This window comes from Asterias rubens, chromosome 1, assembly GCF_902459465.1.
Source record: "Asterias rubens chromosome 1, eAstRub1.3, whole genome shotgun sequence".
NCBI classification, from domain to species: Eukaryota; Metazoa; Echinodermata; class Asteroidea; order Forcipulatida; family Asteriidae; genus Asterias; species Asterias rubens.
In genome coordinates, this window is record NC_047062.1 from 20,762,978 (window position 1) to 20,786,158 (window position 23,181).

Below are 23,181 nucleotides of genomic sequence, written 5' to 3' on the forward strand. Positions count from 1 at the left end.
ACTTGAACCAAATGTTTTCAGAAATCTAAGTTGTGGGATTCGTCATTCTATTTATTATTATTTATTAAAATGAAATTGGTACTGCCCTTAATAAGTAATTTATTTTCATTAAAAAAAATCTTGCCTTATAGGTTATTAGAATCTAAAAAGAAAATTAAGTGAAAATTTCAGTTTATAGGAATGTGATGTATTTGTTATTGAAGCAATGAGATACCCGATTTGGCGAGCAAGTCTGTCACGATAGTAAGTCAGTGCTCTTTCACTTCAGCAGTACAAAATGTTTGCCCCCCCCTGAAATGTAAGCTTGCCCAACCCCCACCCCCTCTCCTCTCTCGGATTAACAGGTCTGACCCGGTGCTTTATAGTATGGACCAATGAATATTTCTTGATAAATTCAGATGTGTCACAATTTTTTGTAATATTTAGCAGCTTTTTAGTGATATTTGACAAATTAATTGAATTCAATTAATTGTTAGTGATAATGTTTATAGTTTGTGAATAGAAACAGGGTTTGCTTAATAGTGTGCTACTCAGATAACAGTTTTGATACTTGCTATTAATAAAGAATTTAATTAAGATTGTGTAAATAAAGATGCGTGATATGTATATAATTGTTTGTGTCCCAAAGCATTCATTCCAACTTCAAATCCATAGAGATCCAATAATAGGACTGTTGCATATAATATTTCCTCTTAGACGCATAATGAAGAGGCATGCTTCTCCCATCACAAACATAGTTACATATTTTTGATATGGTGTGGAGATCTTTAGAATCGGCAAATAATGTAGTCTTCAAAAACACAATGACAAAATTATTCATTTAAAAATAGCTTATTTATTAATCTGAAAAAGCCCTACTTTAAAATCGTAATATATCATTCCAACTGGTAACATTTTCAAAACATCTAGGATTTTTACAAGAGCAAGAAGCTTTCAAATACTTTCAAAAAGCATTCTTTACTTTACAGGTTAGAACAAGTCTGAAGGGATTTTAAAAACAGTTATTGAGCACTGCCAGAGCTACTCGTGTACAAAATATCATTAAATAGTGAAATCTTTAAGAAACCGGTCAACCAAATGTTCCTTTATAATTTAATTATTATATCACAACATAAGGATGAGAGGTTTGTTTGCTCGTTTGGTGTTGGGGTTTTTTCAAATCAAAGAAACCGGTCAACCAACCTGGTTATTATTTCTTTTAACAGCATCATCTGTTTCAATTCTGGGGAATAACATTCAAAAACGGTTGGTCTTTCAACAGAAAAGCAAGCGCTGCAACTTTTAAAGGATTATCAGAAAGTGTTTCTATGTACTTGCATCACGAAAGACATTGGTCAAGATGTTGGTTGATTTTGGACTGCTGTATCTCACAGGTGCATACAGGACACTTCACCATATCTGCTCCGTCATGCACATCTGTGGACTGCCTTCCAGCAGCTACTTCTGTATCAAAAGTTAAGACACCACCTCTAGAAACAGTTGAGTTACTTTTGTCAGTTCTCTTGGGCTCATTGGTCCATGGATTTGTTCCACTAGTTGCCTCCAAATTCCCCGATTTCTTTCTCAATCGGCCAAAAGCATCAACAATAGAGTCTTGCTTCTTGCCATCCCGATCCTCCCTGTTGCTGTTGGACGTTGAAGCCCCTTGTTGCTTGTTAGATGAGTTTGTTGAGAGTCTGGGTGAAGGGAGGCTAGTGGAGTTCCCTAGATTAGAAGTGCTTGAAGAATTTGAAGAGTTTTTGTAAAGATGAGTTGACTGTGGAGTTGCAGCTACGTGTATACTTCTGGCAGTTTTGTCATCCCCAGCCTCCCTAATGCTGTTGGACATTGAAGCCCCTTGTTGCTTGCTGGAGGTGTTCGTTGAGAGTCTTGGTGTAGGGAGGGTAGTGGGTTTCCCTTGAGCAGAAGAGCTCGGAGATGAAGAACTTGGAGTGTTTCTGTAACGATGAGTCGGTTGTTGAGTTGCACCTAGGGCAGGTTTGTCCTTTCCATTGCTCTGAGGATGAGGATTGCCAAACTTAACAATTACAACATCCTCATCGTCTGAAGAGTCACTGTCAAATATTGCGGCCAGGGCTTTCAGTCTCAAGCTTTTCGAGAGATTTTCTTTTCCAGAGTCTGACTGCTCGTCTTTCTCCGGACTCTTTGTTCTCGACGGGATGTGAGACGACGTAGATGGACTGACTTCTGTTTTCTTCAGGAACTTGTGCAGCGTATTTTGGTCTTTGGTTAGAAGCCTTGAAGTGGTGCTGCTTCCCCCGAGTGCCTGACCTTTACCTGGGAAGCCCGAGGCGTCTTCTGTCACTCTCTTCTTAGTTTCTGCAAACAAAAATTGAAGATTGTTAAATGCATGTACCATTTTCAAAATTGATGAGGCGCTTTAAAGTAGTTAGGTCAAAACAGTATTTTTGCTCAAAGATACATCCAGGCATCTATTTCTACCTCCATGATCCAGGCAAGTAGTTAATATACAAAACAAACGTACGCTGCATTTGGAAAAGTTCAGTCTCGTTAACCAGTAACTTACTTCATGGCAGTTTAAAATGAAATTCACAGACAAAATCATGGACTTTTTTAAAGGCTGCTGCACCATCAAGACAAATAATTTATATAATAGTTTTGACTGGTCTAATAATGTTATACTTTGCTGTTATTTGAGTAACTTGTTTTAAAAAATAAAACATTTTGAACAGGTCTTCCTGTTGTGTCAATATCATTGTTTGTGGAAGTCATACATCCTTATACAACAGTAAAGCCAGGGATCACTCGCAAGCTACGATACAGCCAGGGATCACTCGCAAGCTACAATACAGCCAGGGATCACTCGCAAGCTACGATACAGCCAGAGAAGTGGCATTAAGGAGATCACCACAGGGATGCAACTTTTTCCTTTTAATAATCTAGTGATAAACCAGAACAGGAGGTTGTTGCTCTTATCCAGTTCCTCACCATTTCCACTGCCACTATTCTCTGGGTCCTCCTTCTTCCTTTTTGTTCCTTTCTTGACTCCATACCCTTCGGGTTCCTTGACCTTGGTGTACGATCCCCCACACGTGCTCTTATGCCCCCCCCACCAGGGGTCTCTTGCAGAGGGTGCTCTGTTCATGGCTCTTCGCACCATGCCGTAGTAGGGGGGTCGTTTCTGGCAAGGGCCGTCACAGCGCCACCAATGTTGACGATACACATCCACCTCATCATGGAAGTTGTGATAAATCTGTCCAAAAAAATTCAGCTTAATAATTAGGTTGTAAAATGTACATATTTGTTGGTTTATCAAGACCTCTATTAAAATGAACTTTACACGACATAAGGAGCTACAAAGTCTCGTCCCAAATATTAATGGACATATTCAATTGGAATGGTGGGAACAACCTAAAAGTGTACACACTGTGATGTTTGACCATTAACCTTAGAAGTGTACACTGTATTTAATATGTGTAAAGCCATGCAACTTTATAAGCTGTTACTCCCTTTTTTAGAATGCAGAAGTTCAAAGCCGATTCCCCACACTTATTCTCAACTTGACTTTTCACAAATGCCATTTTAAGGTCATCGCCGTGTATTAACAAACACAAATGGGCTATAAATAGGACCAATTCAAACGGCCAGGAACACAGCTAGGGTAAATAATATTATAAGTTAGGTACACTTAAGGTTTGATAATCCTATAACTTGCAGTCAGACAGCTCTTTGGGTTACCAGTAACAGAAACTCACCGAGATGCTGGTTCCAGTAGATTTATTTAACCGGTTCATGTGTTTGCAGAACTCAGGTCCATGGCCATCATGATCCTTCAAAAGCACAAAAATAGAAATCAAAACCCACTATAAACTCACAAGTGTTCAAATTACTCATTTTACATAATAGAAAGAGCATGTCTCATGCAGACTAAAACTTTTTGGGGAATTTTGTGTTCATCTATTTATTGCTTGGTGTAAAGGAAACAAAATATCACATTTTTCTGTTCAAATATGCACAAGACTTGTACAATCTGTAGTTTCAAAAACAAATGTTTACCCTATAAACCAACCCAAATTATTAAAAGATTATCCACTGGCTTGAATTGATTTGGGTCCATTCAGTAAAGAAGGAAATGGCAAATCAATGCTTGGTAGTGGACCAGGCATCAGGGCAACTTGGAGGCAACCAACTGCTCTGAATGCACAAGGAATAATTCAGCGGCACAAGAAACATTCTTTCAGCTGTAGTTCTCATCCCCAAGAAAGTAATGGGAGAACTGAAATATTATTGAATTTTCATTGCCCTGCAGCCGATTTCACGAAACGCTAGGATCAATCCTATCTCGAGTTAGGACGAGTAACCCGTCCTAACTTAGGACGGGTTCAGTGTGCCTACGTATTTGGATACGGAACTCAACTCGTCCTAAGTCCTAGGATTAATCCTAATTTAAGAAGAATTTGGTGAAATCGACGGAACTGGTTGCCTGTAAATTGCCTCATGTGACATGTCCTTATTATAACAGTTACTGAGGACAATGCCTTACCTTATTATTCGCTGTCACAAACAGGTAGGCATGGATCATTTCGTGCTGTAAATAAACAAAATTTGTGTTACTCGTTATACAATGTATCTATGCATTTTGCACTCTGAGGCTATGGGTTTACAAGTAGAGTTACTTAACTCACAATTACTGAGTGTTTCAAAACGAAATTACTTAATTCAGAAAATCTAAGTGTTAAAATGGGCATTTTTTGCTTTGGATGCTCCAATGCATTTTTCCGAATCTAGGCTTAGGCTTGGGCTGTGGCTCTGCAGCCAGAGCCTGCAGCCAGAGCCACAGCCTGAGATGAGGTTTGAACATTTTTAGACCTTTTTTATAAATGACATAGTGTAGTACGCCTCAAAGGAAAATTGCTTAATAGTCTGATCCATCCTGTCACCACCTGTGCAGTTTCCTTTTGTTTTGTTTTGTTATCCTTTCTCTAAGATAACTGTGAAATGATGTCAATGGAAGTGAGGAATTTGGACACCGTGAACAATTTTCGCTTCAATTTCAACGAATGTAGACACCAACCATATATACTTTTTCAATCCTGGCTAATGTCAGAATGTTCCCATGATGTACATACCAACAATGTTTCCACCAGATCTTTCCTTGGTCTAAGCTTCAATAATGGTGAACTCAACCTAATGGAGCATAGTCCACCGTGTCCTTCATAACAGCACAGGCCAGCACACCTACACATTGTGTAGGAATTAGATGAAAATATTCAAACATAATCATCAATATTAATGGCAGTGGACACTATTAGTAATTTACTCAAAATAATTTTGAAGCATAAAACCTTACTTGGCAACAAGTAATGGGGAGCTGTTGATGGTAAAAAACATTGTGAGAAACTGCTCCCTCTGAGATATGAGTTGGTTAAGGGTTTGAATGTGCCTGAAAACTCTTTGACATTTTTATGGCCCAAACAAAACAAACCAAAACAAACTTAACCCAAACAATACAATAGGCTTTAAAGTTAAACATAAACAAATTGAAGAATTACTTTTTAAAACAAATGAAAGGTTAGCCACCATGATAGCTTAAAAATTATCATTACCATTCAACAAAATTCATAAGATCAGCATCTATGCCTGAGGATTGACATTTCTACTAAGTCATGTGTTTTCCTCTGTATATTTTTAACAAACTTTAATTTAAATATAAATTCAATGCAAACTTAAAAGATAATTTGTAGTTATATCTAAGATGTTCTGGTGCTTCTTGAAATGGAGGCTTGGAAATGGAATTTCATCTTGAAGAAATTTTAATTTCCCCTTTATGAAACTTGTCCTTTTGATTGTCACTGAACATACTGAAACATTGACAATTTATGACAGGAGTTACTTACAAAGTCATTCTTGGACTCCACCTCACTTCAACACCAGCCAATCGTCCCCAGAAGTATTTATCATTAAACTCTAAAAACATGGCCCTCATGTCCGGGCTTGGATCGAGAAGTTCCCAACGTTTGTCAACTATGGACATGGATTCCGTTTTACCAACACCCCTCGACAAGTCGTCGTCACTCGAACCTACGCTGACGACTTTGCCGAAGTTGAAACTTGGGTCATTTTTGTTTGCAATATCATCAGATTCATCAGACAAGTCCACTATGCCATGGTGATTTCCTGTGGAATGTTCTCGGTCAAACTGCGCCTGCAATTGAAGAGCGAGCTCTAAATCTTTATCTCTGGACATCTTGTCAAGTGGCAAGCTAAGTCACAAAACAAACCCGAGCACTGAGGCTGAGTGAGTGACTGCCTGCCAGTGTGTGGCACTGTGCAACTTCAATGCCAGAAGTCAGAAGTGACAGCTGACCGAGGTGCTCTCGTCTCTGACACTGGTGACAATAGAGTTTGAACAACAGCCTAGATGACTCAGTGACACTTGTCACGATATGTTTAAGGTTGACCAAAACCAATATCAGTAAGGAATACTCTAGTTAAGAGGGAAAGGAAGAGGGAATTGAAGAACAAAACTAATCTCGCGCTGTTTACAATTCCATTTCCTGCACAAACTAGCGCCCTCAAGAGTGTGTGTATAGTGCCCGGAAACTTCCTTCTGCGAATCCGCACAAGCAAACTCTCACAACTCAGTAAAGTAGAAATATTTAAATTGGGAGCCAAGTCAAAGGGGTTAAGTGTTAAAATGTTGCACATTGTGGCCTGTCAGCCTGTCCACCTTTGAAGCACTTTGGATGACTTGGGCCCTGACAAAAATTGACCTATTTGCAGAGTAATAGCAGACTAGACAGGATACTTTAGGTGTATCCTGATCATCTGATTGATTTTTGTAGATTTTCAAACGTTTTCGAAGTTAATTTTACACTAGTCCGGAGTGTATCGGCAGGACCTATACTAGGGGATTGAGACATTAGATGTCAAGTTTATAATAATAATGTCAATTTAGGCATTAGTGGAGTTCAATAAAATGCAGGAGGAGAGGTAAGTGCCTATTTCACGCCCCGCCCCCCCCCCCCAATTTCATATGATAGCGCCCTCTTTTGAATAATTTTTTTACGCCGGCAGCCGGGACGGCAACTTTATTATGGGCCGTTGGTGATGACCGGTGACAAATCCCATTTTTACACCCAAAAATCGACTTCTCAATGTTAATCAAGATTTTACAATAATCCACAGTAGACCTTTACACTCTATTTTCTCTTTTCCTGGTCTGAAAACACAAAGATCCTTATCTTGACCAAAATGCAAAAAATAAATAAACTATTGGGAACAATACAATTTTTATAAGCACATGTTCAGAATTTAAAAAAAAAAACATTCAGTTTTGTTTCACTGAATTTTCACTGAATTCGTCCGCAGTGCCTTCTGAACGGCCGGTATATTATGTGCTCCCCCTTCAACCATCATGACTGTAAGGCCCTAAAGACGACCAATGTGGACTGAAGAAACGGCACGTTAATAGGAATTAGACTGCATAAATTCTAACAATGACAAGCAGAAACATGAAAGGGCAAAAAGTTGTCAAACTTCATTAGAAATCGTACCTTTGAAACGCCAGTCAAGACGCCCATTTACAATAGCCAGTATATCACATTCAATGGTGAAGCGACGCACGTTACCGTCACCGCATGTCTAGAGTTTGAGTTTTCGCGCCACAAGGTAGGGTCGGTGAGTCATCGGAAGCAGAAATGTTTTATTGTTTTGTCTTATAATGTTAAGTTAAAGGAGCACGTTGCCTTTGATCGGTCGAGTTGGTCTATAAAAAGCGTTTGAAACCGTTGTTATGAAATGCATATTATGGTTAGAAAGGTGTTTTAAAAGTAGAATATAATGATCCACACAAGTATCACTCAAAATTGCACGTTTTTCATTTTAGGTCGCGAACTAACACGGTCGGCCATTAATTTTTTTTGGGAGTCAAAAATCCGCCCGGACGCTGCTGCATAATGCAGTTGTGTCCGCCCGTGCAAAACCGTCCTTGCAGTAAATGAAACGCCCTTGGTCGACGGAACACGTTCGCCATTTTTTTTACAAGCTAAGTGCATGTCATGAATGACATGGGAAATGTTCGGCCGTTGGGTATTCGTTAGCTGCATGTATGTAGGTTCAGTGCATGCACGCTCGCTTACGCGCGCACATGACAGTCATATACATGTTCACCGAACAAGTTTTTGCATAGCCCCGGACGCGCCCCGGACACGACTGCATATGCAAAAGTATCCGTAGCGGACAGTATTGCATGGCGGACACAATTGCATCTGACACCGGCCAACGGGTGTCGTGGCCATAAGAGCATGGGTTCAATTCCCGGTCGTGACACTTGTGTCCCTTAGCACGACACTTAACCAAATTAATATTATTGCTTCTCTCCACCCAGGGGTAAATGGGTACCGGTACCTGTGATCGGAGGGCAGAGATTGGCGAGTAGCGCAAAGTTGCACATAAGCAGTATACTCCCCGCAGGGAGCTGAGATGGTTTATGGAATGAAGGCCCATCAGTACAGGGGCGTTGGAAGCGCTATGAGACGCCCTTTGGTGTGAAAAGCACTATAAAAAGAAACTGCAAGGTTACTGTTATTATTAATTAGTGTAGGCCCCGGCCCATCTATATTAAAATCCATCGTGTTTGGGGGCGGTTATACGCCATAATTCATATTGACACAAAGTCAGCTGTAAGCTGGAGAGGATCAAAGTCAAAGTTTGTTGTCACACTGTTGATACCATAGAGAAAGGACAGAGTTTTGATACCAAGTTGTCGGCCTATTAATTTGTGATTGCATGCAGTTAGGACCAAGGTCAGACTATGGCCAGGTATGTTGGCCCACTCGAGGACCACATAATAATGTCGTCCACGAAAAAGCGGCCTGGTCGGAGTTCGAAAGGGGAGGGTTCCAGCAAGAAGCCTAAACAAGGGGAGAGACAGGAGGCAGAACCGGAGCTGTACTCCACCATCCCGCCGCAACCAGAGGCGAACAAACCGGGACAGTTGACCAAGAAACAACTCAAATTTTACTTTGAAGAGGTAAGAAATTAACCCAACCATTAGGCCTAACAGCGTGCAAAATAATATCATGTCATGCCGCCGTTCACACTGAAATAGAGTGCAGTGCAAAGCTGAATTGTTAACAAAACAAAAGCACTGCCCAAAATTACACATCTGTAAAGTCTAATCATTGATTTGCACATTGGGCTCAAGGCACAGTTCTCAAAATATATATCCCCTATTTTACCCGTCCGTATCTCTGTGTTCGTTTTAAATATTACTTTTGTACCCATTTCCACCCATTGTAGGGTTATCTTGTGCTGCGGGATTTCTTTCAACCTGCCGATTTGGAACCAGTGCGGGCAGGCATAGCAGAAGGTGTTGATACACTGGTCAACAAACTTTACGAGGCTGGCAAGATCAAAGGTTAGAGCACTACTGTCTGTAAACATTTAGATAACAAAAGATGAACAGAACTATGCAATTTTTTAACTATGACAATTTTTTGTAAACTTTTTATTGTTCATTGCGCTTTTCATCTGTGTTGCATTCCCTCACTTTGAGCCTTTAATTTTGGTCTTCTCTTTTTTTCTAATTTTGATGGTACTCTGCACTTTAAACACTGTGTATTTTTATATTTTACTGTTTTCTTCCTATAGATGTAATAGATGTAATAGATGTTAAATTTGCATCGGGGATAAAGAATATTAATTTTGATTTTTGCCCATACACCGATGTGTGTCAGCACTGTATACTCAGTACTTTCCCGAGTCCTGTGAAAAAATATCACAGGCATGTTACTCGGGTGGGATTCGAACCCACGACCTAAATTAGAGCAGTGTCTTACCAACTAGACTACCGAGGTTGCCCGGTAGCTAGAGGCAGTTCGAATCCTATGTTTTGGCAGCGGGTACCGCAACGATATAATAGATGTTAAATTTGCATCGGGGATAAAGAATATTAGTTTTGGTTTTTACCCATAGATGGTTTAATGGTTTGATATTTTTATCGTTCATTGTCATGCGCCTTTGAACAGGTTTTCCTGGAATTGGCGCAGTATAAATCAATTTGTATTATTTGTATTACATACTAGCTGATAGTAACGTTAAAGGAACACGTTGCCTTGGATCGGGCGAGTTGGTCTATGAAAAGCGTTTGAAATCGTTTGTTGGTTATAAGACGTTTTAAAAGTAGAATACAATGATCAACACAAAAATATGCTTTAAAATTGCACGGTTTTCCTTTAACGTCATGAGCTAACACGGTACGCCATTTTGTGGAGACAAATTTTTGTTCGTTCACAGAGTTTCAAACATTTCACACGCTTTTTAGAGTGAAAGGATACTTTCAACTCGTTCCAATTATAAAAAATAAAAAAAAAACCACAAAGTTGGCTTTCAGCCTTAAAAGAGCGAAACCACTCGGACGAGAGAGTGAAATTTTCCCCCTCATTACTCTAACAGAGTTTAAAAGCTTTTTTCCACAACAGTCGCACTCGGTGGGAAAACTCTTCAAATTAGAAAACTTATCGAAATAAATAAACACATTAGATGGACGAACAATTTTATTTTAAAATTAGCTGCAATCATAACAATGACGTGCTATTCTGGTTGTGGGTACACTACTGTATAGTACAAGCGCAAGCCTTGGAATGGTAGGAATTATTTCTATATGAGTGATTATGATTTGCTTTTTATCTTGATCAAGACAAATGTAGCGATGCCGATTTGTTTCATCGAATTACACTGATCGACAAACAGTTCCCGGGAGCTGCAGTTCTACTTCATAAGCTTGGATATTTACCACAGGTATAATTACAAATACCATCATGGGTACAAAATAATACAAATTATAATAAAATAACTATTGGATATTTAGAAAGGTGGAATCTTATAGCTCACTTTGAAAATAATTAATTTCAGTACAAGATTAAGGCGTAAGTAGAAGTTATACAGTTTGGAGTGCTTAAATCGATTTCTTGCAACGTGTTGTTTTGATCAACTTAAACATTCTCGTGAGAGAAATCTCAATGTGCCCCAAAACATCAAAACTAACAGCCGTGTGCTAGTTACACGAGGCACCCAGCTCCAAGCCAATCTATAATTCCAGCAATTTTTGCTGTTCATATTTTGTTCACGTTGTATAATACCAAACAAATCAGTCTATTATCTTAACTTCGGGTCAACACTCTTATAATAATACTTTTGACCTTGTCCCTGATTTGCTCATTATTCAGAGTTTCTGCGACCTGTGGACCAATGAGCGGCTGTTAAATGTGATAGAGCAGTTGATTGGTCCAGACATAGCTGGACATCCAGTGTGGAATCTCCGAGTCAAGGTAATGCAGTCACAGCAAAAGTTTACCAATAGCCAGCTGATAACTTTAATTGTTTTCTCATAATACACATTGATCTTATTGTTCCCTTTTTTATTTTGCCGTACTCCTTAAAACCATGATGGTCTACCTCCATGTAAAAACGTTCTACTGCTCAGACAAAGTACGTTCACCGACCAAAATGTAACACACGTGCATAATACGTTTTTGTATTTGTTCCCGCCATGATCGCTAAATCGTCGTTTGTTTGTTTTTCCCTGTTGATTTTTCAAACAGACACCGAGGCACGAGCAATCAACTGTACCATGGCATCAAGGTACAAGTTAATTCTTTCCTCATTTTTGTGGTTATCAAGACTCGGTAGATATAAAACCTATATTATTTTTAATGGTGCGCCGAAATATTCTAGGGGCACAAGTCGGGTGCTGCAATTTTTTTCTAGGGGGCACTTCTGGTCAATTAAAACTATAGTTTATGTATGTTTTTTTTCCCTTTAAAAGCCCCTATAAGCACTCTTGTTTAAGTCATTTACCATTTTTACAAGAAACTGAATGGTACAAATAAATGTGCCTCTACATGAAATAAAAAAAAAAACACTTTTAGAGATATTGAAACTATCACATTAAAGCTTATCAAATGTAACAATTTTTCTAGGTAAATTTTCTAATTTTACTAGGTAAATTTTCTAATTTTACATGAAAACTATTTTCACTTTGCAGATAACGCCTACCTGGACCCCGAGGCTCTCCATGTCCTTCAACCTACAGCTTGGATCCCACTCCTGGATGTCAATCAAAACAATGGATGCATGCAGGTCAGCAATACATTTCACATAATTATTATACAAAAAGATGCTTTCTAAAGACCCTCGTTTCAGGCTGAAATTAATATTCCTGCTTGAAAACGAAAACCCATAGTCATGGTGTTCATGTGTCATCATTTTGTTCATTGGAAATAACTAACTAGCAGGGTGTGGGTTCGAGTCCCAGTTGTGGCACTTGTGTCCTTCCTTGAGCAAGAAGCTTTTACAATATACAACACTAATGATCTGGGGTTGAACCAAGAAAAATTGATAAGAGCTATCTAGTCCTATGTGTTGGCTGTCTCACTATTTGTCAATAATGTTCGGGGCCAGTCAGAAGCCATACAACCAATGACTGCTGTGTAGCCAGAGATCACACCCAAGCCATCAACTTAAGGGAATGCAACTTGTTATATTTCAGATACCAAACCACTATTAATTAAATAATAATGATAGTAACTCACGCTCTACCTGATCAGGTTATTCCTCGCGGTCACTTACGCGGAGTGACAGCGACCCATACCTGCTGTGTTGGAGGCACATGGTACGTACAAGTCAAAGATGATGAGGAAATGAAAACATCACTGGGCATTGATGTCAAAGATGCGGTTACCATGGAGATGAAATACGGCAGCGTTCTCCTCATGAACAACGCGATACCACACCGTAGGTATGTCATGAATTCCCCAATAATTATTGTTTTCTAAAATTGTTTTCTAATAAAGTTTGCCTCAGAGACCTTGTCAATATTACAGGCCTGTATGCTTTGTTTTTGAAAGGGCAAGGGCACCCTATGAGGACAGTGCAAATATCTACAGTAGGATTTGAAGGGCACCAAGAAAATGCCCTCCAGGAAGTATCATGCCTGATCTAACTTTTGATGACAATTTATGACAATACTAAGAGATGATTTTGGCCCTTATTTGACTGATGTTATACTAATAGCATTGTCCTTTTACAACTTGTTCAATTCAGTTTGGATAACATGTCAGACGAAGTGCGTTGGAGTGTGGACCTAAGATGGCAGCGTCCGGATAAACCCAATGGTTTCTACGGCATAAAGGACTCTGTGTTAATGAGATCATCCACAGATCCAAATCACGTGGTCGACTTTGAATCCTTCGATAAAGTAGACAGACACGTGAAAGCAAAGGATTCAACTCTTGATATTCCGGTAATAAAGAAATCTCTCTTCACTTCTCCTGGTCCACTTTACACTTTGTCTAATGGCATAAATACTCTGTCCTGCCAAATTTAGAAAGCCCCTTCCCCTCCCCCAACCCCCCCCCCCTCCCCGTACAGTGAATTGTGTAGAAATTTGGTCTGAGTGTGGTACCAACCTCTTTTGAGTCGACTTCCTACAGCCCATGTTAATACAGCATGGAGGACACACACACTGAGGGTTAAAATCCCCTCTAGACACAGGATCTTGGAGCCGAACTCAGTAGGGCTGTCATTTTGAATGTTTGGTAGAGGCATATAAATGGTACCAGACATTGATTCCCACTAACAGTAGATTTGCCTTTTACATAATACATCTATAAGTAACAGTTAATCTGCGTTATCCATAATATTTGCATTTTTTTTCCCCACATTCTCTGTTCCTCTCTCTGTTGGACAGGAAGTAGACGATGACCAGACTACTGATGACGAGTTTGACACAACGATTATGGGGCCTTGGATGAAGAGATGGGATCTGGTTCACCACAACAAACACACCGCTAAGTTTGTCAAACAGAAATCAGAAGCAACAAGAAAGTCCAAATGGGACAAGGCATAAGTGCAAAAAAAAAAAAAAATCTGGATAATTACTGCTATAAGTCAAACTGAGATATGTATCAAACATGCGACCTGTGTTGCACATGTTTACAAGAAGAGCCACTGAGCATGACTTTATTAAGGCAAGATTTGCACACTGCCCAATTTGTAGAAAACATAAAATCTTAATGAACGAGATTGCTCTGTCTGATTTTGTTCATTTTTTGATATGAAGAAAGGGGGCACATCTCAAAACTTGTTCAGCTGTGATTTGTTTCACTCTTGCATTTATGTGAAAATTATGACACACATATAAAAATGTATATGGATTTTTTTTTTTTTTTATAAGAGAAGAGTAATCTCAATTAATTGGCTATGGTGTTCAATCACGATGGATTGAGAATGTTTAATCAATATTTTTTTGCAAACAGACAAAATCTAAGCTATTATACTGGACATGATATGTTTTAGACCTAGGCCAACTGGCCTACATACCATGGTTTATACATTGTTTTAGGCGAGGAAGCACATGAATGTTATACCGGTAATGGTCAAAATAAGGCTCTGTAATTGCGACCCATTGAGAAAAAATGCTGTGGAGCATTCGGTAACAAAAATTGTCAGGAGAAATTTGGATGAGATAGAAGTACGCCTAGCTGTTGCAAACTGCTTGTTAACCAAAAAGACCTCTAATATTGGTGTTGAACGTTACCAAATAGAAAGGCTCATCCATTTAATGATAAAAAGTTTTACAATAATTTCAAACAGCTGCATGACTTGGATCACATCAGAAATAAATCTCATTTTATTATTTCTAAATTAAAAACTATATAAGATTTATATAACAACGCAAATTTCATTCATAGTTTAATCAATCGCTAGCTTTGCTCAAACCTGTTATGAGAGATTACATTTCTTATAATATATTTAATAACGCTCAAAATTTAGGTATGGCAACTCATTGACACTCCAAAGTCAAATAAATTATTTGAAATATCTTTGTCTAAAGAATGAATAGAAACATGAAGTATCCGCAAAATCTTTGAAAGTTAATAAGGATTTTCTAGCCAGCATATGACCTCTGATTTTTTATAGCAAGACTAATAGCTTTAAGGGGCTAATTTTGTCCGGCCAAAAATGACTGTAAGAATATTCAATGAATGCTTTGTGGGTCTTTGCATTTCAATAAAATGTGATTGTAAAATACAAACTTTATTTTTATAATTTTGGATTGTTATAATGTAGTGTCTTTGGTTAACTGTTTGCATAGGAATATTTAGGAAGCACTGAAAGGAGAGCGTCAAGAATCAAAGCATTTACCTGACTCAGTTGGGCAAGGAGGGAACCATGGTCTATATGGAATTGATTTCATCACCATTTAGCGGTCGCAACCGAGATAAATTACCATTCCCTAATTTAGCCTCTCTTAGCAAGATCTTCAAAGGACCTCTCTGCATTACACAGGGGTGAGAGTCACTGCCGACAAAAACAAATATGAAAGTAGGATCCAAACTTTAGGAGACAAGAAGTTGAAATGGTGGCATTTCCAGCTTTCAGTAACCCCGAGGGTTTAGATTTCACAGTGGTTTTAGGGACAATGTCCTCAGCACTAGAGAAGTAGATCAAAGAGCAGGATCTGTTTATATGTGGACAAAAATAACGACTGGGTTTCTTCACCAGGCCGATATAAAAAGTATAACTTCAGATAAAAGTCTGAAATTTCTAATCCCTGAATACAGTGCACTTATCGAAAAGAGAAGGGGTACGCCCCGGTGTTCCTGGCTGTGGCTGCTATATGCGCCGTAGCACCTTACCATTATAAAGTGCTAAATAATTGGGTCTCAGAATTCATCACTGTAATAACCTTTCTTTCTGGAAGTTTGTATATACTCAGCGCCTTGAGTACCTTGTTTGGTAGACATGGCGCTATATAAGACTTCAATGTTATTATTATTATTATTATTAAGATTATCAAATTAAGCAGCATTAAGTTGTTACAAAGGAAACTTTTGTTCTTGATTTCTCAACATGGGTGTAATTGAGTTTGCATTTCAGATCAACAATGAATTACTATATAATATAGTGGGGCGCACTTACTGTACCAACCATAAAACACATGCAGTTTTTAAATGGCTATGGATGTCAGAGTTCAGACAGTAACTTAGTCTCCATACAAGCCGTTATCATGACTTATCTTGTTGTTGACTATTTTCTCCTGTAGTACTTGAGCTCGGCATTTGTTTCTCATCTTCTTTGTCATTTTGATCGAGTCCCACTAGCCTGGCACTTTCCTCCCATAATCTCTTGGCTACTGCATCATCAAGGCCTTTGGGACCACATGCTTTCTCAGCGCAGTCACTGCATGCAATGATTAAAGATGGAAAAAGTTAGTATTTCAAAATTTGTAAATACTGCCAAAAAACATTAATGTGATGAGACATGTCAATGTCAAGCATTTACAAAAGTCCCTGTATGGACGTTAACCAGCGGTTCTCTTTAGAACCAACACTACTCAAAAGAGATTTCACATTGTATTACCACAAACCTCTCTTAGTACAAAAGTCCCAATAGGAAAGCACTTTAAATGGAAGGTATATGTAAAGTAATCACTCCTATAATTAATGGTATAAAAATCTTACTTGGTAAGAAGTGTAGCAGCTTTTGATAGCATAAAGCATTTTGAGAATCATTTCACTTCAAAGCAATGTGGTTATGGATAAAGATTTGATTTTATGCCCCAAAATTTGAATCGAGAAAGGCTTCTGTCAGATACTTTTCTCAGACTGTGTATTCCAATTTTGGATTATTCTTCCTGGATGGATATAACCGCTACCGATTTTTCGAAAAGATCTCAAAAAACGCTATCACCTTTGAAACGAAATTTTCAGTTTAACTTCATTTTGTTAACTCTACATTTACATAGGATTAAAACAATCAAGCCTCTCCAAAAACCAAAGGTATCCCTTTAACACAGTTAGGTTTAAACATCAATACACGTGTAATCCTTTACCTGAAATATTTGCCCGATACGTTTTCCAGCTCGCTGTCGACTGCACAGTGGACACTGGTCTGAGCACCCTGCTTGGGTGTCTTGACACATAACCAGAATATGGGGCCAAGGATGAATGCAGAGAACCCTGATTGGTATAACCCGGTAAATCGCCCAATTTGGGTCTTGACTACGCCCGGATGGAGGGAGTTGGCAGTCACTCCAGTTCCTGAAAAAACAAACCCCAAGATCAATTATAATTGATGTAGAAATTGCATCAGGATAACGAATATTATTTTTTGTTATACCATTACACTTGTTTCCCTGAGTCCTTCTGTTGAAAAAACACCATGGAATCTACCACAAAGCATGATTGCAACAAATGTTTTGTTATACAGGGTGTATGTGGTAATCTGTTGGAGGCCACCTGTTGTCACCTTCCGACATTCTTACAAGGATATTGGGGGGTTAAAAAGCAGATGTAGTGGTAAAAGCAGCAGTCATTGACAGAAATATTTGCCTGATAATTACAACCTCATACCCGAGGTAATATACTACAAGGCGGTGGAAATGACTAATGGTGGGAATGATCAAGGTAGTTTACACCCTGGGGTACAAGGAAACATACCCTGTGGGAAGGGAAGGTGTTCTCATGAAACTGAATCAGTTGTTGACAAGCACAGGTGAGGAGAGGGAACCTAAGGGAGACTGAGGGTATAGATGACCCAAGTCTAAGGAGTAGGGGTTAGAGTGGGTAGGGAGAGTGTGCTCACTGAACTGAATCAGTTGTTGACAAGCACAGGGAGGGAGAGGGAACCTAGCAGAGACTGACGGTATAGATGACCCCAAGTCTAAGGGGTAGGGGTCAGAGTGGGTAGGGAGTGTGTGCTCACTGAACTGAATCAGTTGTTGACAAGCACAGGGAGGGAGAGGGAACCTAGCAGAGACTGAGGGTATAGATGACCCAAGTCTAAGGGGTAGGGGTCAGAGTGGGTAGGGAGTGTGTGCTCACTGAACTGAATCAGTTGTTGACAAGCACAGGGAGGGAGAGGGAACCTACATGTAGCAGAGACTGAGGGTATAGATGACCCAAGTCAAAGGGGTAGGGGTCAGAGTGGGTAGGGAGTGTGTGCTCACTGAACTGAATCAGTTGTTGACAAGCACAGGGAGGGAGAGGGAACCTAGCAGAGACTGAGGGTATAGATGACCCCAAGTCTAAGGGGTAGGGGTCAGAGTGGGTAGGGAGTGTGTGCTCACTGAACTGAATCAGTTGTTGACAAGCACAGGGAGGGAGAGGGAACCTAGCAGAGACTGAGGGTATAGATGACCCAAGTAGGGCCACTGATTTTCCGCGATCGCGGAAAACGGACGGAATTCGCGGAATCCGCCCTTTGAAACGGAAAACGGGATTTCAGAAAATTTGATTTTTTTTTTTTTTTTTTTTTTCTTGACGCCAAAACTATTGAAATTGCATTCTTTATTAAGATTCTTTTTGTTAAACTAAAAAGGCATCAGAAATCAGACCATTAAAAAGTACGAGATCGTAACCGTGGATCATTCTGTTCTACTTCACACCATCCTCAATGTTTACACACATGATGTACACACGTTGTTAACATGGTTAAGCGAAGGGCATTATTCGCGGCACGTTTTAAACATTTTTTGTTCACCCAAATTGCATTTTCTCCCTCTCTTTTACCAACAATAATACACAAACTAGCTTACCTATGATCTATAAGAACACATACAATGTTTTTTCATCTCGGAAAGGTCTAAAATAAAACCGTAAACTGTCAACATTCTGTCGCCAAAGCGAAAACAAAATGGCTGACATTTTGTTTGTGGATGGAGAATGGTCACGTCCATAGACTTGTTCCCAAGTCTTTGATCATGCTGAAACAGCGCCCTCTTGTGGATACACTCCTGTCATTAGCCTACAATGTGGCTGATGCAGAGAATCAACTGCAGTTTTAGACTTGGAATCAAGTCTATCACATCATGTGCATTGATACTGCAGTCACAGTGCAACCTTTTTAGAACAGCACTCAGCAGTATACAAAATAATCCACAATTATAAACAAAAGTATTTTTTTGAAATTTGTCAGTTCAAATGAACATTTTACGAAGTCAACAGTGCAACTTATCTCAAATTGATTTTTATAAGTGTGTCCCTGGGTATTAAACAACCTTTTATCTAATTAAAAAAACATGAAACGGAATTTTTTGTGCCTGAAACGGAATTCATGTTTTTGCCAAACGGAATTTGCACTTTTCTGAAACGGAAAATCAGTGGCCCTACCCAAGTCAAAGGAGTAGGGGATGTAATGGTGGATATAGGAGATCCATTAGTTGGGAAGAGTGGGAGCCAAATATCACTCATGTGGAACTTTGTCATGCTTTTAGATCTACAGTACAAAGTGCAACTCACCTTGAAGTCTTTTGCTGAGCTCATGCGTGAAGAGTACATTAGCCAGTTTGCTATCCGAGTAGGCATCGGCGGTCCTGTACTCCGACTCGCTGTTGAGATTATTAAAGTCTATATCCCCAGTAGTATGGGCTAGTGAAGACACATTAATTATTCGACTAGGAGAGGAACTTTTCATCTTATCCAGCAGGAGATTTGTAAGATAGAAATGACCTGTGGTGGGAATAAAAGGAGCAATTACTGGTCATCAGAGAGGTAAGGTTGTATGTTGAGATCAGACCATGGAATTAAAACAGAGAACGGGGAGCTCGTTGCCATTGTTGTTGTCTAGAATTCACAAACTAGTGTACCCTCAGCATGCCTCAGCTGTGCCAAAACGCATTAGGACTGTCGTTGTGAATGCAGTCAACAAAAAGTAGTACGCACACTCAAAGAGTTAAGATTTAGGTTGTTCCAAAAATGAAGATGTAAACTAATAAAATATGTTTCCAAGTTCGCAACAAGCCAAGTTTCAGTCATTGCAAACAATTCAGCACAACTTAAATAATCCTGGAAAGTATTAAGTTCCAGATTCAGAGGGTGTTTAAACCCACCCAGACACACCTCTACTTAAACTCATGTCATCAAATATATTGAGGGTGAATTGAATGATGGACTTACCTAAATGGTTAACTCCAAACTGCATTTCAAAGCCATCTTCTGTCTGCAAGTACGGACACCTCATAATACCAGCATTGTTGATAAGTACATGCAAACTCGACTCCTCTGAAACAAAAACAAACAAAAACCAATCAATTTAAATATTTACAACAACAAAATTCATATCTCCTAACGTTTACGCAAGTTCAAAATTGTCAAAATGTTGTATCTCACTCAAAATAGTCTAGATGTGCCCACACAAAACTCTGTTTTTGAGTGCAAGACTTATAAAGCCTTACCTGCATTTATCTGTTGAGCAAACTCCCTGATTGATTTGAGTGAAGCCAGGTCTAGTTTCCTGACTACAACATCTTGGTTTCCTGTATCATTGACGATCTCCCTCCTGGCTTTTTCTGCTTTCTTCTCATCTCTACAGGCAAGAATCACATGACCACCTTGCCACAAGGAAACAAAGAAACATCTTTTTATTCCAAACTACCTTCAAGTACTTTTTGTGAACTAGTGTATGTATAGGTTATAGAACTTTTAACAGCCTGAAAGAATCTCCCTTTTCAGATAAAAAAAGTAACTTTATTAACAATCTACCAACCTCACTTTTTCTCTAAGAGTTGTGGATTCTGCTAGGCTTAATCAACAAACAAATAGTGACAAGCTCAAGTAACAATCTGAACCCTTTGCAATTGCATTGATTCATCACGCCACTAGAGGTAAAATGATGACACAATGGAAAAGCTCATCAATGACAATGTATGTGCAGCTGATACGATGAGCCAATGAACCACCTTCTTTTGACCTCTAGTAGCTGAGGCCGACCTTGTCAAATGACGTCATAATAATTATGAACACGTGTATATTTTATTTAGACTAAAAGATTCGTTGTAAATCCTGAATCTTGAAATTGATGATTCATCAACCTCTGTGTAAAGTAGCTAAGAGACTGCAGTAAAGTAACAGAGAATAAATTTAGTGACAATTTTAACTCTACCTCTTCTTGCCAGATCTTTTGCTGTTTCCTTCCCGATTCCACAATTAGCACCAGTAATGATGACAGTCTTTCCATCAAGACGATTTTCACTTTTACAAACTGCGCCACCGAAGTAGTCTCTGCACTTAATAATAACAAATGATTGAATGAAGACAATATCAACATAATTAACAGGCCAGTAAAAAGGTCACTGTGGCCATCTCTACTTCTACTCATTATGCTTTCTAAAGAAGGATTTGTCTTGTCCCTGATTTTCTTACGGGCAATTGTGACTGTATCGTACTCGTGAATGAATTATCCTCACTCATCATCATGGAACATTGGTGGGGGAGAGCCTTTTTTACTCTATTTTATAAAGACTTTTTAACATTGCAAATTTGAATGCAATCAATTTTGTAAAGCTGTCCTACACATAAGATGAACTGGATTGAACCATTGAGGAACGAAATTCGTCTATGATTGAAGTTGAACAGGTAAAATAAGTGGGTACCCATGATTAATGATTCTGCACCAGTCCATGCTGAGACATAGACCCAGTTAACTGGGGCCCTGTACTCCTGCTTCGAAATTTTGACATTCTCTGTCGTACTATATCGTAGGAGGTCCTGTTTTCGAGGTGTCCCTCAAATCGTGGCAAATCTTTTACCTCTCTGTGCACGATGTAAACTGTCCCTAGATAAAAATTGTGTGGTTTTATTTGCCAAGCAAAAAGTCTCCTCTCCCTTGACCAAAACTTAGATACAGGTAAGGCTCCACTGGTTATTTGCACTTGTAAATGCAAAAAGTTTGGTATTTTAGGCATTTCTACAAGGTACAAAAATATGTCATAATGTTGAGGCCATATAAAAATATTTGCCCACCGAAAAAGTTTCATCAAACACTATTTCAATTCACAATTCACGATCATCAAATCATGTGACTGAATATTTTGCTGAGCATTCTGGAAAAAAATACAGAGGCATAAAGAAGCCATGTGCCTTATATCATTTTCTAATATTTGTGGAGATTTTTATTTTTTAACCCTCATATCAATACTATTATTAATATTAAAATTTAAACATCAGCTTGTTGATTCAATTATCACTGTTTATTAATACGCTTTAATATAAATATTAAGAAAAAAAATACAAATAAAATAAATAAAAATCAGATTTGAAAGCCAGTAATTATTCACACTTTTTATTATTTTTTTTATTATTTTTATTTTTTGCAAGTTACCATGGTAATTTTTAAAATTTAATAAAAAAATATTTTGAATAAAATGAAGACAACTGCTGGCTTTCGAGTCATACACAGAGTCTCAAAGAACACTTGTAGTCACTGCAGATGTTTCTTCCATGTATGGCTTCACCGGGAAACCATACTTTCTCGTTTGCCGCGTGAAAACAGGAAAAACTCAGAACAAATGGGGCCAGTTGAAGTCATCGAAGATCGGTGTGTGTGATGTGGTGTGAACATTTCAATGTCCATCAAGTTTTAATATACGTTTGCATTCTTCATATTAACAAATGAAGATAATTAGTTAGGGCATCGGTTGATATAATGGCATCATTATTTTTTCCCAATTCAAAGAAAAAGGCATAATACTGTGAAAACTGGTAAGAGGAGGATACACTACAGCGCCCCAGTTACTGGGTCTAGCTGAGACAGAGTTTTTAATGATTGATGGCCAACTGTACATTTTGTTCATTTACTTCTTTATTTAATAATACTGGATGTGTAGCCAAGGACTCTCAGAAAAAAAAGAACTTAACCATAAATGACCTGGTAAACCATGGAGGAACGAAATAGGACAAACCATAAACCAAGAACCTTCAAATTATAGCTTCAATGCAGTAGTTGTCTCACTAAACCACATCATCAATATCATCATTAAAATTAAAATTTAGAAAGTTCAACAATTTGAGTGCGACTCATTAGATAACTTTTTGCCGCTAATCTTCTTAGCCCCACTTGTGTGGCCATTGGCCACACTAGTGGGGCTAGTATCCTCTGCAATATTTTATCACTTACCTAAGCAGAATTGTGCAACCAACAGCTGTTCCCAAAATAGACAACCTAACCGCAACCCTAGGTGTAAACACTCGATAAATTACTCCAAGAACTCTTTTAGAAGCCATTCTTTTTATGTTATTATTGAAAACATGATTCAGCAGCATGCATGACTTCGACTACCACTTGAGGGCGCTGTCACACCTCACCCTTAAAAAAATAATCCGTTTCCACTTTAGGGGCGGAGCGTGACCAGAGTGGAGGAGGGGTATATGGGTA

General features: G+C 38.8%; 3 protein-coding genes across 3 annotated transcripts; 1 reads left to right on the top strand and 2 right to left on the bottom strand.

Moving 5' to 3' along the window:
* Positions 1-1,294: 1,294 nt before the first annotated feature.
* On the bottom strand, positions 1,295-6,509 carry LOC117291067 (sprT-like domain-containing protein Spartan). Its single transcript, XM_033772617.1, has 6 exons — positions 5,859-6,509; positions 5,091-5,199; positions 4,505-4,549; positions 3,717-3,791; positions 2,950-3,214; positions 1,295-2,319 (listed from the first exon to the last, which is right to left on the bottom strand). Exons 1-6 carry the CDS (start codon positions 6,206-6,208, stop codon positions 1,319-1,321), a joined length of 1,845 nt encoding a protein of 614 aa, XP_033628508.1. The 5' UTR covers positions 6,209-6,509; the 3' UTR covers positions 1,295-1,318.
* A 2,253-nt stretch (positions 6,510-8,762) lies between these two features.
* LOC117291083 (phytanoyl-CoA dioxygenase-like) lies at positions 8,763-15,589 on the top strand. Its single transcript, XM_033772619.1, has 9 exons — positions 8,763-8,995; positions 9,265-9,382; positions 10,664-10,764; positions 11,193-11,294; positions 11,568-11,607; positions 12,011-12,105; positions 12,573-12,763; positions 13,069-13,267; positions 13,715-15,589. The coding sequence occupies exons 1-9, from the start codon at positions 8,777-8,779 to the stop codon at positions 13,871-13,873; spliced, it is 1,224 nt and encodes a 407-aa protein (XP_033628510.1). The 5' UTR covers positions 8,763-8,776; the 3' UTR covers positions 13,874-15,589.
* Positions 15,590-15,991: 402 nt separating this feature from the next.
* Positions 15,992-23,057, bottom strand: LOC117291718 (retinol dehydrogenase 13-like). Its single transcript, XM_033773584.1, has 7 exons — positions 22,924-23,057; positions 20,911-21,029; positions 20,204-20,359; positions 19,926-20,030; positions 19,269-19,478; positions 16,862-17,069; positions 15,992-16,209 (listed from the first exon to the last, which is right to left on the bottom strand). The coding sequence occupies exons 1-7, from the start codon at positions 23,028-23,030 to the stop codon at positions 16,035-16,037; spliced, it is 1,080 nt and encodes a 359-aa protein (XP_033629475.1). The 5' UTR covers positions 23,031-23,057; the 3' UTR covers positions 15,992-16,034.
* Between the last annotated feature and the right edge of the window lie 124 nt (positions 23,058-23,181).